Source organism: Bufo bufo, chromosome 4 (genome assembly GCF_905171765.1).
Source record: "Bufo bufo chromosome 4, aBufBuf1.1, whole genome shotgun sequence".
In the NCBI taxonomy this organism is placed as follows: domain Eukaryota; kingdom Metazoa; phylum Chordata; class Amphibia; order Anura; family Bufonidae; genus Bufo; species Bufo bufo.
Genome location: NC_053392.1, coordinates 136,402,187 through 136,418,310, shown reverse-complemented (window position 1 = coordinate 136,418,310; position 16,124 = coordinate 136,402,187). Strand labels below are relative to the sequence as shown.

The window sequence follows — 16,124 nt, the reverse complement described above, 5'->3', positions numbered from 1 at the left end:
ACCACAAAACGGGCACGGTGCATGAGATCTTACTATAGGAAAAAGGCATACAGTAAAAAAAAAAAATACTTTAAAGGAGTTGTCCAGCTTTTACTCGGGTTAGGCCTTCAGTAGCTCATCGTGATGATCTGATCTCCCGTTTGGGTGTAGCTCTGTTGCCGGAAGTTGGTGCCAGAATTACACAGGTCTCTCAAATGTGTAGTGGACAGCGCTCGTCAGTGCAGAGCTGCAGTGACGAGCTCCCTCCGCTACAAGGTTGACACAGCTACACCTGAACAAGGTGCAGGGTGTCGGACCCCCGCCTGTCAGCTAGTGATGGCCTATCCTGAGGTTAGGCATTCAGTTAATAAAAGCTGGATAGCCCCTTTATTTTTGAAGCCTACAACGTCCTCCATATGGAAATGTCATACTGCAAATTTATGCTTGTGTATTCCTGCTCTGACCTGGCTTTTCAGCTACTTTTTTCTGACACTGGAAATGTGGCATACGCTTTATAATTTTGGAAATGAAACATGTGGAACACAAGGAAAATGACAATTTGTGCCTCCAGATCCCTTATGACACAGCTGTAGCGTTCACCGCCTCGTACTACAGGAATAGTATGCATGCATTAGAATTACAGTACAGCTGCTGGATTTACCAGGGTATGTGCACACAGTGGATCCACTGCACCATTCAAAACTGACCCTTGGATTTCTGCCACGGCTTTGCATTAACTAGTGCCACAGGACATGTTTATATTTTACCACCATGTGGATATCAAGTGCCATTAAACACAATGGGAGGTAGATTTTAAGTGGATGAGCGCTGTATCCGTTTTTGCAGTCCACAAAACTCTAATACTGGCTGAGAACCTGCTTCTATTTTATTTATTTTTTCTCCTGCACAAACGTCTTCTTGTCCGCAAAATAGGCAAGAATAGGAAATGTTATATATATATATATTATACTGCTCAAAAAAATAAAGGGAACACAAAAATAACACATCCTAGATCTGAATTAATTAAATATTCTTCTGAAATACTTTGTTCTTTACATAGTTGAATGTGCTGACAACAAAATCGCACAAAAAAAAAAAAATGGAAATCAAATTTTTCGACCCATGGAGGTCTGGATTTGGAGTCACACTCAAAATTAAAGTGGAAAAACACACTACAGGCTGATCCAACTTTGATGTAATGTCCTTAAAACAAGTCAAAATGAGGCTCAGTAGTGTGTGTGGCCTCCACGTGCCTGTATGACCTCCCTACAACGCCTGTGCATGCTCCTGATGAGGTGGCGGACGGTCTCCTGAGGGATCTCCTCCCAGACCTGGACTAAAGCATCTGCCAACTCCTGGACAGTCTGTGGTGCAACGTGACGTTGGTGGATAGAGCAAGACATGATGTCCCAGATGTGCTCAATTGGATTCAGGTCTGGGGAATGGACGGGCCAGTCCATAGCATCAATGCCTTCGTCTTGCAGGAACTGCTGACACACTCCAGCCACATGAGGTCTAGCATTGTCTTGCATTAGGAAGAATCCAGGGCCAACCGCAGCAGCATATGGTCTCACAAGGGGTCTGAGGATCTCATCTCGGTGCCTAATGGCAGTCAGGCTACCTCTGGTGAGCACATGGAGGGCTGTGCGGCCCTCCAAAGAAATGCCACCCCACACCATTACTGACCCAATGCCAAACCGGTCATGCTGGAGAATGTTGCAGGCAGCAGAACGTTCTCCACGGCGTCTCCAGACTCTGTCACGTCTGTCACATGTGCTCAGTGTGAACCTGCTTTCATCTGCGAAGAGCACAGGGCGCCAGTGGCGAATTTGCCAATCTTGGTGTTCTCTGGCAAATGCCAAACGTCCTGCACGGTGTTGGGCTGTAAGCACAACCCCCACCTGTGGACGTCGGGCCCTCATATCACCCTCATGGAGTCTGTTTCTGACCGTTTGAGCAGACACATGCACATTTGTGGCCGGCTGGAGGTCATTTTGCAGGGCTCTGGCAGTGCTCCTCCTGTTCCTCCTTGCACAAAGGTGGAGGTAGCGGTCCTGCTGCTGGGGTATTGCCCTCCTACGGCCTCCTCCACGTCTCCTGATGTACTGGCCTGTCTCCTGGTAGCGCCTCCATGCTCTGGACACTACGCTGACAGACACAGCAAACCTTCTTGCCACAGCTCGCATTAATGTGCCATCCTGCATAAGCTGCACTACCTGAGCCACTTGTGTGGGTTGTAGACTCCGTCTCATGCTACCACTAGAGTGAAAGCACCGCCAGCATTCAAAAGTGACCAAAACATCAGCCAGGAAGCATAGGAACGGAGAAGTAATCTGTGGTCACCACCTGCAGAACCACTCCTTTATTGGGGGTGTCTTGCTAATTTCCTATAATTTCCACCTGTTGTCTATCCCATTTGCACAACAGCATGTGAAATTGATTGTCACTCAGTGTTGCTTCCTAAGTGGACAGTTTGATTTCACAGAAGTGTGATTGACTTGGAGTTACATTGTGTTGTTTAAGTGTTCCCTTTATTTTTTTGAGCAGTGTATATATATATATATTATTTTTTTATGCATCTTTTTCGCCCCCATTGAGATGAATGGTCTGCAAAAAATGCTTTATTCACACTACAGGGGAAAGGGATGGTTTTCTTTTAATAGCTGTTTTTATAAGCGTTGCAGCCTCTGGGGCTATTCCCACGGCAGTTTCTTTTTTAAAGACCAATAAGTAATGGACGTCCAAAAATAGGACATGTCCTATTCTTGGCTGTTTTGACAGCCAGATGGACCCCATTGAAAGCAATGGGCCTTTTTTTAAACTGTTAGACAGAATTGCACCAGCCTTATGGCTGTTAAAAAAACAGGCACACTATGAAAAAACAAATACCACAGGTACACAGACTGGAGGCGTGATCATGTGACGTCACGACACTGGGAGCTTCAGGTCCTGCTGCCTCCAGTAAATTTTATTTATTTTTTTCCTTTATCGGCACAGCTGGGATGGGCGGGCATTATATATGTGAGGGCCATTTATAATACTGGGGGCACTGTGGAGTTGGGAGTTTAAAAAAAAAAAACACAATGAAATTCATCAACTTTTAAAGGCTGTGAAAAACTGATGCAAAATGGCAGTTTTCTTTCACTGTCGGGTGAATATTGGCCCCTTGCACACGAACATTTTTATTATTTTTTTTTTCCACTTTATGTTCTGTTTTTTTGCGTTCCCCATACGGAACCATTCTTTTCAATGGGGTCGCACAAAAAAACGGAATGTACTACGCATGCATTCAGTTTCCGTATTTACGTTTTTCTGTTCCGTTCAAAGATAGAACATGTCCTATTATTGTCCGCATAACGGACAAGGATAGTACTGTTCTATCAGGGGCCAGCTGTTCCGTTCGGAATGCACATGGACGTAATCCATATTTTTTGCGGACCCCAAAACACTGAAAAAGCCATACAGTCGCGTGCAATAGGCCTTAGGCTGCATTCGCACAGTGCTGATTTTTCAGGAGCAGTACCCTGTAAAATGTACAAGTTACACTAGGTTCACACAGTGTTCCGGTAGGCTGTTCCGGCATAAATCCTGGCTGTCTGCTGGACAAATTTTTTTGTATGCAGTGGTATTTGTCCGTCCGTCCGAAATCCGACATTTATGCCAGAAAGCGTCTGGATTCCATTATAGTCAATGGAGAACCAGCGGTGATTGGCAGTATCCAGAGATGCCGGATTTCATAATGCAGATGTGAACGTGCCCTTATCACGACAAATAGGGCTGTGGATTTAGAGCGGCACTCTGTCCTAATGGAGCCTCGGATGTGAACCCAGCCTATCACAATTGTGCATCAGCTTGTATCAGTCATTATTTTTCAAATTTTTTTTAATCCTTGAGGTCAAATGAGCGAAGGACTGAAAAAATATAAATTTATTATTCGTTTTTAAGTCAATTTAGATCAATTGTGCAGCACAAAATATGCTAGAAAAACATACAAAACAAATTCCAAAATGTGTATTCAACTAACTTTATTTGTCAAATCTCAAAGAAACAAGGTAGAAAAACCTCCTCGTGGTATAAATCTACACAAGCAGCTGATCAGATTTCAGCATGTAACTGGCTACAAGTCAGAAGAATAGCCGTTCAGCCTTCATTTCCGATTTCATGCTTTGGTCACACAGGAGTTAATTCTTTTCCGGTTCCTGCTACATCATAGCATCTGATGAATTTCGGGAGTAGAAAAAAGAAACCTTTAGCCCAATCAGAAACCGCAGAGAGCAGCAAATGAGGATCCGCCTTGCATCTTGTGTGTGAGAGCGTGTGTGGGTACCAGACGCTCCATCTGCCCTGATCCTGAGCACAGGACCATGTGTGAGATTCATTCTGTGCACAGCTGTGGATGACCCCTGCCAATGACGCCCTCAGAGGTCCCCAGCCCAGCGTCCTAACCTACTGGGGGGAAGGTAGGTTTCTGTATGGATGACAAGCTAATGCTGTGGCCTGTGGAGAAGTGCATTATACTGCTGAGCTGGACTACTTCACAATCATCCTGGGTAATAGAATATATTGAACTGGAGGCCCAAGCTAGATACTTATTAGTACACAGGAGGAATTTAACATATGTACATAAAATTTTATTATTCATGTGAATTATCATTTATGGGGGTCGGTAAGACTCACAGATCAGAAAAATAGGCCAGCTTAATGCAAGACCAAGTGTCGTACATAGCTTTGAGAGATGACACATGACTAGATAATAGTGGGTTAAAAATAAGAAGCTAATGAGCTGGTATGTAATAAATCTAATACTATTGTTCACCAGGAGTCTGTAAATGTATAGTGGTAGCGGATTCCAAAATCTAATGTGTAAGTGTAATCTATGTCTCTAGAAGTTTATGGCCGTTGGTTATACTGTGAAATCCCTCCAGAAGACCACCCTTGCGCTAGAAAAAGTTTTAGTTTTTTTCCCCTGCTCTTCTATATTCTATGTTCTTCGTTAAGGGGTTCCAGGCTCCTGATATTCATGACCTATCCTCAGGATAGGTCATTAATATCTGATTGGTGAGGGTCTTAAACCGGGTCGGACTGGCTCACCTGAGTACCGGATGATCCTCTGGTGCAGTGGTCCTCACCTCCAGTCCTCAGGGCCCACCTACCAGTCATGTTTTCAGTATTGGGCAGCTGATATAATTAGTGCCCATCCATCAGGATTTACCACAGGTGTTCATTCTGTGGGATACTCCTAAATCCTGACAGGCAAGTGGGCCCCGAGGGCTGGAGTTGGGGAACCCTGCTCTGGTGGGCCCAGTCTCTGAAGCCATAGTGGACCCCAAAGGTCCAGGAGAAAAATCCCATTTGGAGTTTGGGGGGGGGAGCTGTCGGACCATCATTGATCCAATATTAATGACCTATCCTGAGGACTTCAATATAAGCAACCTGGAAAACCCCTTTAAGACGACCACTCATTTTATACTACAATTTGGGGTATTTGTCTCAGAGAATTAATTTTATGGAGGCCAGTATGGCACCAGCGGAGAGAGTATTTAGTGTAGGTTCCTGTCCTAAAGAAATCGCCTTGTCTTTGGAGGACACGCTCAAATAATTTAGTACAAAATGTATTTGCCAAGAATTTAACATTTATAACGTAGTATTAGCGTTAGTACATTTTCTATAGTGGGTATGGCATGATTGTATTTACTTTATTATTTGTGTTTGCTGAGTGCTGTTGTGATCATCTTGCAGTGTAAGGGTCCATTCACACGTCCGTATGTGTTTTGCGGATCCGCAAAACACGGACACCGACAATGTGCGTTCCGCACGGATCTGCACTTCCGGGTCCGCAATTCCGTTCCCGAAAAAAAATTAGAACATGTCCTAGCATTTTCTATTAAGTGCCGGCGATGTGTGGTCCGCAAAATGCGGAACGCACATTGCCGGTGTATGTGTTTTGTGGATCCGTAAAACACACACGGATGTGTGAATGGAGCCTAATACACCCTTTAACGGCGGGTTCAGACCTGAGCGTACTGAACGTACGCTCTGTACGCACGATTGTACGGGCGTTTACAATCGCGCGTCGGACAGAAGCGAACGCCCATTGTCGCGCGTTCCCGGAAGTCTATGTACGGGAACGCGCGACACTACGCCCCAAAGAAGCTCCTGAACTTCTTGGGGTGTCGGGCTTTTTACAGCGTAATCGTACGCGCTGTAAAACGCCCAGGTGAAAACCATGCCGATAGGGAGGCATTGGTTTCTCCTTGTTGAGCGTTTTACAGCGCGTAGGAACGCGCTGTAAAACACTCAGGTCTGAACCGGCTGTAAAGCTCGCCAGACGTCTCGGATAACTTCGGCCCACAGCTATTCCTTCTGACTCCCCCATACACATTCTGCTAAACATGATTTTGTTCTGAATGGCGAGAGGAGAGTAAGCTGCTGACAGTCAGACATGTTGAAATCAAGTGTCCCATCCTTCTCTCCCCAGCATTACTGCGGTTGGGAGGAAGTTGAAGGCACTCATACACATTAGATCAGTTATCGGCAACCTCCGGCACTCCAGCTGTTCTAGAACTCTCAGAATCCTGAGAACAGCCGAGTAAGTGAGCATACTGGGGGTTGTAGTTTCACAGCAGCTGGAGTGAAGGTTGCTGATCCCTGCATTAGATGGTTGGCCAGTCCCACTGACATTAAAGTGTATGGCAGCTTTTGTTTTGCTTTAATGCCCCCACAATGGACACCAGTGTTTGCTTTCTTTCGGCAGTAGGTGGTATTATTTACTGGCTTCCTTAATGCTGGACTCCTATGTGGATCTTTGCATGTTCAGATGTGTGATCAAAGCCACCGCTGCCTCTCAGATGGATTCCCACCAGGAGGTGAGTGTTACACGGAATAAAAACATGTCTCATAACTGGTTTCTAGTGGTTCCAACAAGTAAACTACAAACTTACCTAGGGCTGATGCTCGCCTAGCGTTTATGGATCTGCCTTGTACTGATCTGTTAGGCCAAGTTCACACTTCAGTTATTTGGTCAGTTATTTCCATCAGTTATTGAGAGCCAAAACCAGTTGCGAGTCAAAAGCACAGAAGAAGTGCAGATCTTTCCATTTATACTTTATCTCTGTGTAGGCATCACTACTGGTTTTGGCTCTCAATCACTTGTTCATTACATGATGTATTGCAGAAGTATTCTACCCAAAAAGCATTGGTACTAGAGGAGAATATGGTGCTGTACAAAAGCCCTACGTGGTGGCACTATGGCTCTGTGATACGGAGTAATAAGGATTCTGTCCAGTATGCTGAAAGGGCGTAGTTTTGACTAAGTTCAGCCCCTTATAAATATGTGGGAACATCAGAAGTAAAGCCGAAGCATGGTGTGAACAGAGCTATAAGCGCAGCCATCCACATGGACAATGCTGTAGTCCTGGTTACTGCCCCTCCAAAATGTAGAACCAAAGCTATTGTTACACGTGGCCGTAGTGCAGTTTTTTTCTCGTCCTTCCCCCCAAAATAAAGTTATAAATGCTGCAGAACATCTATCCTAGCTTAAAAGCATTCTAAATAATTACAATACCTTCAAAAAGTATTCATACCCCTTAAACTTTTCAACATTTTTTTCACATTACACCCACTAACTAACGTATTTTATTGGGATTTTATGTGATAGACCAACACAAAGTAACAAGTATGTGTGAAGTGAAAATAAAATTATATATGGTTTTCAAAGTTTTTAATAAATAAAAATCAGCCCCCCTGAGTTAATACTTTGTAGGACCACCTTTCACTGCAATTACAGCTGCAAGTTTTTTGGGGTATGTCTCTACTAGCTTTGTACATCTAGAGGCTGAAATTTTTGCCCATTCTTTGTAAAGTAGCTCAAGCTCAGTCAGATTGGATGGAGAGCGTCTGTAAACAGCAATTTTCATGTCTTGTCACAGATTCTCAATGGGATTTAGGTCTGGACTTTGACTGGGCCATTCTAAGACATGAAAATGCTTTGCTCCAAACCATCTCATTGTAGCTCTGGCTGTATGTTTAGGGTCGTTGTCCTGGTGGAAGGTGAACCAACTCCCCAGTCTCAAGTCTTTTGCAGCCTCTACCAGGTTTTCCTCCTGGATCTTCCCATCAACTCTGACCAGCTTCCCTGTCTCTGCTGAAGTAAAGCATCCTCACAGCATGATGCTGTCATCACCATAATTCACAGTGGGGATGGTGTGTTCAGGGTGATGTGGAGTGTTAGTTTTCTGCTACACATAGTTGCCAAAAAGTTCAACTTTGGTATCATCTGACCAGAGCACCTTCTTCCTCCTGTTTGCTGTGTCCCCTGCATGGCTTGTGGCAAACTGCAAACGGGACTTCTTATGGCTTGCTTTCAAAAATGGCTTTCTTCTTGCCACTCTTCGATAAAGGCCAGATTTGTGGAGGAAATGAACAGACTCTTCCACCTAAGCTGTGAATCTTTGCAGCTCCTCCAGAAAGACCAGGGGACTGCTTCTCTAATTAGAGGTCTCCTTGCCTGGGCTGTCAGTTTAGGTGGACTGCCACGTCTTGGTAGGTTTGCAGTTGTGCCATACTCCCATTTGTGGAAGATGGATTGAACGGTGCTCTGTGAGATGCTCAGAGCTTGGGATATTTTTTAATAACCTAACCCTGCTTTAGACTTCTCCATAACTTTATCCCTGACCTGTCTGGTGTGTTCCTTGGTTTTCATGATGCTGTTTGATCACTAATATTCTCTAACAAACCTCTGAGGCCTTTACAGAACAGCTCTAGTTATACTGAGAATAAATTACACACAGGTGGACTCTATTTACTAATTAGATGACTTCTGAAGATAATTGGCCACACTGGATTTTGTTTAGGGGTTTCAGAGTACAAGGGTCTGAATACAAATTATCAAATATATCATTTTCTTTTCTCTTCACACATGCTTGCTACTTTTGGTTGGTCTAAAAAAATGTTGAAAAGTTCAAGAGGTATGAATACTTTTTCAAGGCACTGTAGATCATTCGTACTTTTGACTTTATCATGGCCTCTAAAAATGTGTCTTCTGGTTCTTGCAGAGAGAAGAGAGGAGGAAACACAACAGTACATATTATGAACTCCTGCAGACTCTTAGTGTATTGCAGTGGATACTGACCTTTTTGCTACTAGGTAAGTATAATGATATTTATTAATATCTACATTTGATTTGATTTGATTCCTTGGTCCATAAAAGTTGTCTTTTAGGGGCTGTGCCGCCATTAAATGTTATTGTAATTTAATTCAGCATGAAAAACTAGTGACTTGTCATTTACTTCCAAAAACACTATAGTTATGAGATATTATCTTTAGTTCATTATAATGGTTCACCCTGGTGTATCTGTATAGTAATGTACACATCTACCTACAGAGGTGGTCGCACATGTTCAGTTCCGTCCTTCCACTTCCAACAGACCTATGTTAGAAGTTATGACAGTTACAGGGAGATTGCTGTAGCAGAAAGAACACGTTCTCCTAAGCTGTGATGGGAAGAGAGCTGCAGCGAGAGAACACACCCCCTAAGCTGTGATATGCTAGAGCTGCAGCACAGAGGACACGCCCTTAAGAAATGACAAATGCCTGAGTTTCCAGCTTGAAAAAAATGAGCAAATGAATGGGGAGATCTCTGGACCTATGGGCTGTACAGGGCTGGTTCTCTCTTTGCTAGAAAGAGATTGTCACGTACTATTTGATATCTTATTGCAGCACGCCAGACCTGCAGGGTATTGCGATGTGAGGTCACGGTTTTGGGCAATCGAGGGTTGCTCACTGTATTGGAGAACCCTGGGCAGGCATGCGGCAGTGAAGGAGAGGTAGACACATTTCCTCTGGGGCACACTCTGTATGTAGGGACCAGGCCTGATGGTGGATGAGGTGCCCTGGATGTTACAGGTATTTTGAGTGCCTGGGGCAAGGTCCCTTTTGGATTCGTGACGCCAGTGCCTGTGACGGTGGCACACCGATTTGTAGTGGGAATAATTGAGGTACACAGATGGTATAGTGAACCAAACGTTTCTTTACTGAACAGTCCAACTCTTTACAGTAAGGTAGTTATACAGTCCTTTGTATTACAGCTTGCAAGCAGGCTTATTCCACAAGATGGCAGGTATAAGTTATGCAAGATACTCAGAGGGTAAATCCACAATGTACTCAGAATCAGGTTGTACCTTTCCTCAGAAATAGCGTACACTGTTCCTTTCTAGAACTCCTGTCTGGTTTCAATCCCAAGGCCCGGATGCCTAAATGGTGGCTTAAATCCTTGGTATATATATATTTCCTCTCGTATTAAATCCTTGCTTTTCTTCCTAAAGCATCTGCCTATCAGGGTTACTTATCTTTGCCTGTATTATGTTGGCTTTATTGCTGCAGGGCTGTGGTTTCTCCCAGGAGGTGACGTCCTGCAACCGGGGTGTCTTCAGAGCTAACTACGGCTCTCTTGATCCGCAGGTAGGCTAGGATCCCTCTACTAGCCTCCTGGTAACAACTAGTAGCCTGGGCTGTCTAGCTGCATGTCAGGAGGAGGCCCTCAGCTTGTCCCTGGCTGGTGCCTTCTAACTTCTGTCTCTGCAGACTCCTGACTCTGAACTCCCACTCCCTGTCTGGGCCTGAATATTTATACTAGAGGCTCACTATCCCCCTCTAGTGTCTGGCATGTCTAACTACACCCAACTAGGCCTGCTATTGCATCATACAGGGGAACATTGCATATAAAAACACATTAGAAAATACATAAAATGCACAATTAAATATAGCATTTCTGTCCCTTGTGAGTAGGAGTAACGCGCACTCCAATTGACCCTTGTGTAGTGCCCACGCCTATCTAGTGGGACACTACATACCACCATGCTATAACGTTGCCCGTCCTCGGCGCAACATGGAGGGGCCCTGCCCAGCTGGATACTGCATCTGTAAAAGAGAGAATAACGCAAAGCAGGAAAATTTCATCTACATTTGCAAGAATACATTATATGCATAAATCAGGCAGTTCCACTGGCTTAGGAAGTGACGGTGAAAAGGGGCGTCGTTCTCTTCTCTCAGGATAGTGTGAGGGAACAGGGGCGCTGACCTGGTGCAGCGTATCAGTGATAACCAGGATAGTCCATAAGTGCAAAACGTCCATAATAGAACAGCAGAAAAATGTAAACAATTTAAAAGTTCTTGGAGGCTCAAGGAACAAATATGAGTCCGTACCCAGGTTTCTTTCTTATTTTGAGTAAGTGTCTTTCATCAGCAAAGCAAGATACAGCAAGGTAGACGATCACAGAGGCTCTCTTACAGTGGAGTCCATCTCTGGGCACATTTCTTTAAAAGAGCAAAAATCTCAGAGGCTCAGGTACTTTTGAGTCTATCACTGGGCACGTTTCCTTAGAATTAGGTTGCACAATAAAATGACAGCACATAAAAAATAGCCCACATTATTCCATTGGCACATATATATAAAAACAAGTGCTGTAATACCCTTAGGCTGGGTTCACACGAGCGTGTCCGGATTAGTTCCGGATGCGTCCCGGTGTGTTGCGGCAAACCCGCGCAAGTAGGAATGCAATTGCAGTCAGTTTTGACTGCGATTGCGTTCCGATGTTCAGTTTTTATCGTGCGTGTGCAATGTGTTTTGCACGCACGTGATAAAAAACCGACTGTGGTACCCAGACCCGAACTTCTTCACAGAAGTTCAGGTTTGGGTTTGGTGTTGTGTAGATGTTATTATTTTCCCTTATAACATGGTTATAAGGGAAAATAATAGCATTCTGAAAACAGAATGCTTAGTAGGTGATCAGTTGAGGGTTAAAAAAAATAAAAAAAATTAACTCACCTTCTCCTGTTGTTCGCGTAGTTCTCCCGGTCTTTAGTTCTTTAAAAGATAAACTATGGGCTAAAGGACCTTTGGTGACGTCAGATCACATGCTCCAATCACATGGTCCATCACCGCGGTGATGGACCATGTGATTGGAGCATGTGATCTTACGTCACCAAAGGTCCTTTAGCCCATAGTTCATCTTTTGAGAAGTAAAGAAGAGACCAGGACTTACGCGAACAAACGGAGAAGGTGAGTTAATTTTATTTTTATTTTTTTAACCCTCAACTGATCACTTACTATGCATTCTGTTTTCAGAATGCTATTATTTTCCCTTATAACCATGTTATAAGGGAAAATAATACAGTGAATAGACTGTCACCTAGCAACCATGCGTGGAAATCGCACAGCATCCGCACTTGCTTGCGGATGCTTGCGATTTTCACGCAACCCCATTCACTTCTATGGGGCCTGCGTTGCGTGAAAAACGCAGAATATAGAGCATGCTACGATTTTCACGCAACGCACAAGTGACGCGTGAAAATCACCGCTCATCTGAACAGCCCCATAGAAATGAATGGGTCAGGATTCAGTGCGGGTGCAATACGTTCACCTACCGCATTGCACCCGGGCGGAATACTCGCCCGTGTGAACGCAGCCTTAATCAACCTGAAAAGGGGGTTAAAGGGTTAAAGGTGCAACATAGAAACAGGCACAACTTGGTGTAATAAGGTAGAAGCAGGCAGGAGGTCCTGTAAACAAGATGGCTTTGCAGCAATTGGTATTTCAGTGGGTGACCACCACCACTGAGCCGTGGGTAACTGGCAGCAGCAACAAAGGACCAAAACAAAGGACTCCTGTCCTGAAAGGGTTAAATCCTCAGCAATAAGGTCCCTTTTTGATGAAAGCAAATAAATCAATGGCCTAGCAGGCCAATTCACAGGGGCGTATCATCATCACCTGGCATTTCGGCGGTGCTCCCTGGCTCTGCTGGCAAATGAGGCCCGTAGTAAGCCTCCACAGGCGGGTGCGCCCACAACACGGTATTAGGGGGCAGCTGCAGCATAAAGGGACCCCTAATAGGTATTGGCCCCATAGGCCTAGGGGTAATGACAGTTGCTGACCGCACCGGTGCAGGGATAACAATCATAGGTTGTGCTGGTCTAGGTACCGCCGCCGCAAGCGGTCCGGTGGGCTCTGGAACAACTGGCTCTGCGCAGCAAGTCACAGTGTGAGAAGGCCTTCTTGGGGGCCTTGACGCAGCTGTGGTAGCAGAAGGTGGCCGGCGGGTAGGGACAGGTACCCTTACCTCTTCCTTCCTCGGTGGCGTCTGGATCCTGGCGGTGGCAATCTTGCGTAACTCCCGCAACTTCTTCTCCAGACGGACGATCTGGTCATCCAGGCTCTCGGTCTCAGGATCGCTGTCCTCCGCTGTCGCCGCCGGCACTTGTTCCATAGAAGGTGCATCCTGCGCAGCCGCTGCAGGCTCAGTTGGCGCATCAGGTCTTTTACCCTTCCGGATATTGTCCAGGGTAACGTGGAGTCTTTTCAGATTCTCCATCTCTTGCATCGTTTTCTCCCGGCGAGACAGCTCGGGGGATGGATAGGGGCATTTCTCCAATACTGTGGGCTGCCAGAAAACATTCGGGCCAATGAAAGAGCCCCGCTCTTGGAATGCGTGATGGGCCGGTTCTGGAGAGCGCGCTGGTTCGCGCTCGCAGCCAGAGTAGTCCTCATCGGCCTCCCAGTCCTCCGGTTCTTTCTTGGGACGGGTCACGGCAGTGGCATATGGGCCTCGCAGGCCCTCGGCAGGGGTGAATTCCACTTCCTCTCCCTCGCGGAGGTTATGCATATATTCGGAGAGGTAACTCCGCTTGACGGATCTCCGATTCACATATAAGTCTCTGCCGGTGGTATAGTCCTGTATGAAACCGTAGCCACGGTTCTTGTCGAAGGCCACAACCAACCCCATTCTCCTTTCCAGGCGGGGTTGGGTGTCAGCGTGGCGCTCGTGAATGGTCTTTGCCAGTTCTTCGTAGAATATCTTTGACTTTGTATTTTTCTTTATGGCGGCCTCCCGGATCTCTGCCATCAACGCCGACCACTTGAACGAGGGCTGGAAGAAGTCCCTCCAGGAGCCATAGTAGTTCTCCGGTTGCGTCCTCAGTGGCGGGCAGGCGGGCTTCTCCGGTCCCGGAGAGTAGGCCGGTGGAGCGTCCTCTGGCTCTACACCAACATCATCCATTTCCAACAAATCAGGCGCAGACATCCCAGAGGAGCAGTCTTCACTCTGCAACATGCTCGATCCTTCTCTGGAGAGCGACAGGGTGGCGCCAATAAGTTCAGACAGATCCTCCCATTGCACTGGGAGGCCGCCCCCCAGGTACTCCAGGATGGGGGAGGCGGAGTCCATTTCTGCAGACATGCAAATGTCCAGACAGGGCGGTGGCGCCGACATTGAGCCTTTCCCGTTTTTTTTTTAGCAAAAAGGCGCCAACTTTTACCGCCAATTCAGGACGAAGATGACGCAGCAGTAAATCAAGCAAGCTAAGCGGCCATCTTTAGCAAAACGCTGTCTATTCACTGACAGCAAGCGGTGGCTTAAACAAGCAGCAAACAGTCCAGAAAACACTATCTTCACACCGCTACTTAGGACAGTTCTTGGGCCCAGCAATTTTCAATAAAACAATTAGGGCTTGTCACTTTAAGGCAATTTTTTCAGCACACAGTTTTATATCCGCAATGGCGCAGGAATGTTCCGTAAATCCTGTTCGTGACGCCAATTTATGCAGCACGCCAGACCTGCAGGGTATAGCGAAGTGAGGTCACGGTTATGGGCAATCGAGGGTTGCTCACTGTATTGGAGAACCCTGGGCAGGCATGCGGCAGTGACGGAGAGGTAGACACAGTTCCTCTGGGGCACACTCTGTATGTAGGGACCAGGCCTGATGGTGGATGAGGTGCCCTGGATGTTACAGGTATTTTGAGTGCCTGGGGCAAGGTCCCTTTTGGATTCGTGACGCCAGTGCCTGTGACGGTGGCACACCGATTTGTAGTGGGAATAATTGAGGTACACAGTGAACCAAACGTTTCTTTACTGAACAGTCCAACTTTATACAGTAAGGTAGTTATACAGTCCTTTGTATTACAGCTTGCAAGCAGGCTTATTCCACAAGATGGCAGGTATAAGTTATGCAAGATACTCAGAGGGTAAATCCACAATGTACTCAGAATCAGGTTGTACCTTTCCTCAGAAATAGCGTACACTGTTCCTTTCTAGAACTCCTGTCTGGTTTCAATCCCAAGGCCCGGATGCCTAAATGGTGGCTTAAATCCTTGGTATATATATATCTTCCTCTCGTATTAAATCCTTGCTTTTCTTCCTAAAGCATCTGCCTATCAGGGTTACTTATCTTTGCCTGTAGTATGTCGGCTTTATTGCTGCAGGGCTGTGGTTTCTCCCAGGAGGTGACGTCCTGCAACCGGGGTGTCTTCAGAGCTAACTACGGCTCTCTTGATCCGCAGGTAGGCTAGGATCCCTCTACTAGCCTCCTGGTAACAACTAGTAGCCTGGGCTGTCTAGCTGCATGTCAGGAGGAGGCCCTCAGCTTGTCCCTGGCTGGTGCCTTCTAACTTCTGTCTCTGCAGACTCCTGACTCTGAACTCCCTCTCCCTGTCTGGGTCTGGATATTTATACTAGGGGCTCCCTATCTCCCTCTAGTGTCTGGGATGTCTAACTACACCCAACTAGGCCTGCTATTGCATCATACAGGGAAACATTGCATATAAAAAGACATTAGAAAATACATAAAATGCACAATTAAATATAGCATTTCTGTCCCTTGTGAGTAGGAGTAACGCGCACTCCAATTGACCCTTCTGTAGTGCCCACGCCTATCTAGTGGGACACTACATTATTTTCAAATTTTACATCAATGACAGCATAACTCACTTAGGTGGATCTGTCACCTAAATATATTGACTTAATTAAGGGCAACATAATATGGGGACAGGACCAGTGTACTACAAATACAGTGCAGTTTGGCTAATGAAGCCCCACAGTGCCTAATGACTTTGTGGTATAATCGAGCGGCCATTGGCAGATGCAGGTGGGTGTGTCTTTGCTACATGCAGCTAGCCATGCCGTCGGGCCATACCCTAGGACTGAATAGAGCGGACTCATAATTATGAGTTCACTTGACGTATGAGGAGAAATGATGAGAGCCACAGGTAATCTTTGTTGTAAGCAGGTTGTCTGATGGAAAGCCCAGCCATACATTCGGTGGGCCGATGTCCAGTGGACTCCCCCGGCTCTTCTCACTGCAGCTGGCCGGGTACA

General features: G+C 45.9%; 1 protein-coding gene across 1 annotated transcript in view; it reads left to right on the top strand.

Annotated features, from left to right (window-relative positions):
* Positions 1 to 4,296: 4,296 nt before the first annotated feature.
* Positions 4,297 to 16,124, top strand: part of LOC120997731 (diacylglycerol O-acyltransferase 2-like) — a 51,061-nt gene continuing 39,233 nt past the window's right edge. Inside the window, exons 1-3 of the mRNA XM_040427995.1 lie at positions 4,297 to 4,439; positions 6,734 to 6,845; positions 9,033 to 9,123. Coding sequence (XP_040283929.1) covers positions 6,762 to 6,845; positions 9,033 to 9,123 — 175 coding nt within the window. The 5' untranslated portion in view covers positions 4,297 to 4,439; positions 6,734 to 6,761. The remainder of the gene's footprint in view (positions 4,440 to 6,733; positions 6,846 to 9,032; positions 9,124 to 16,124) is intronic.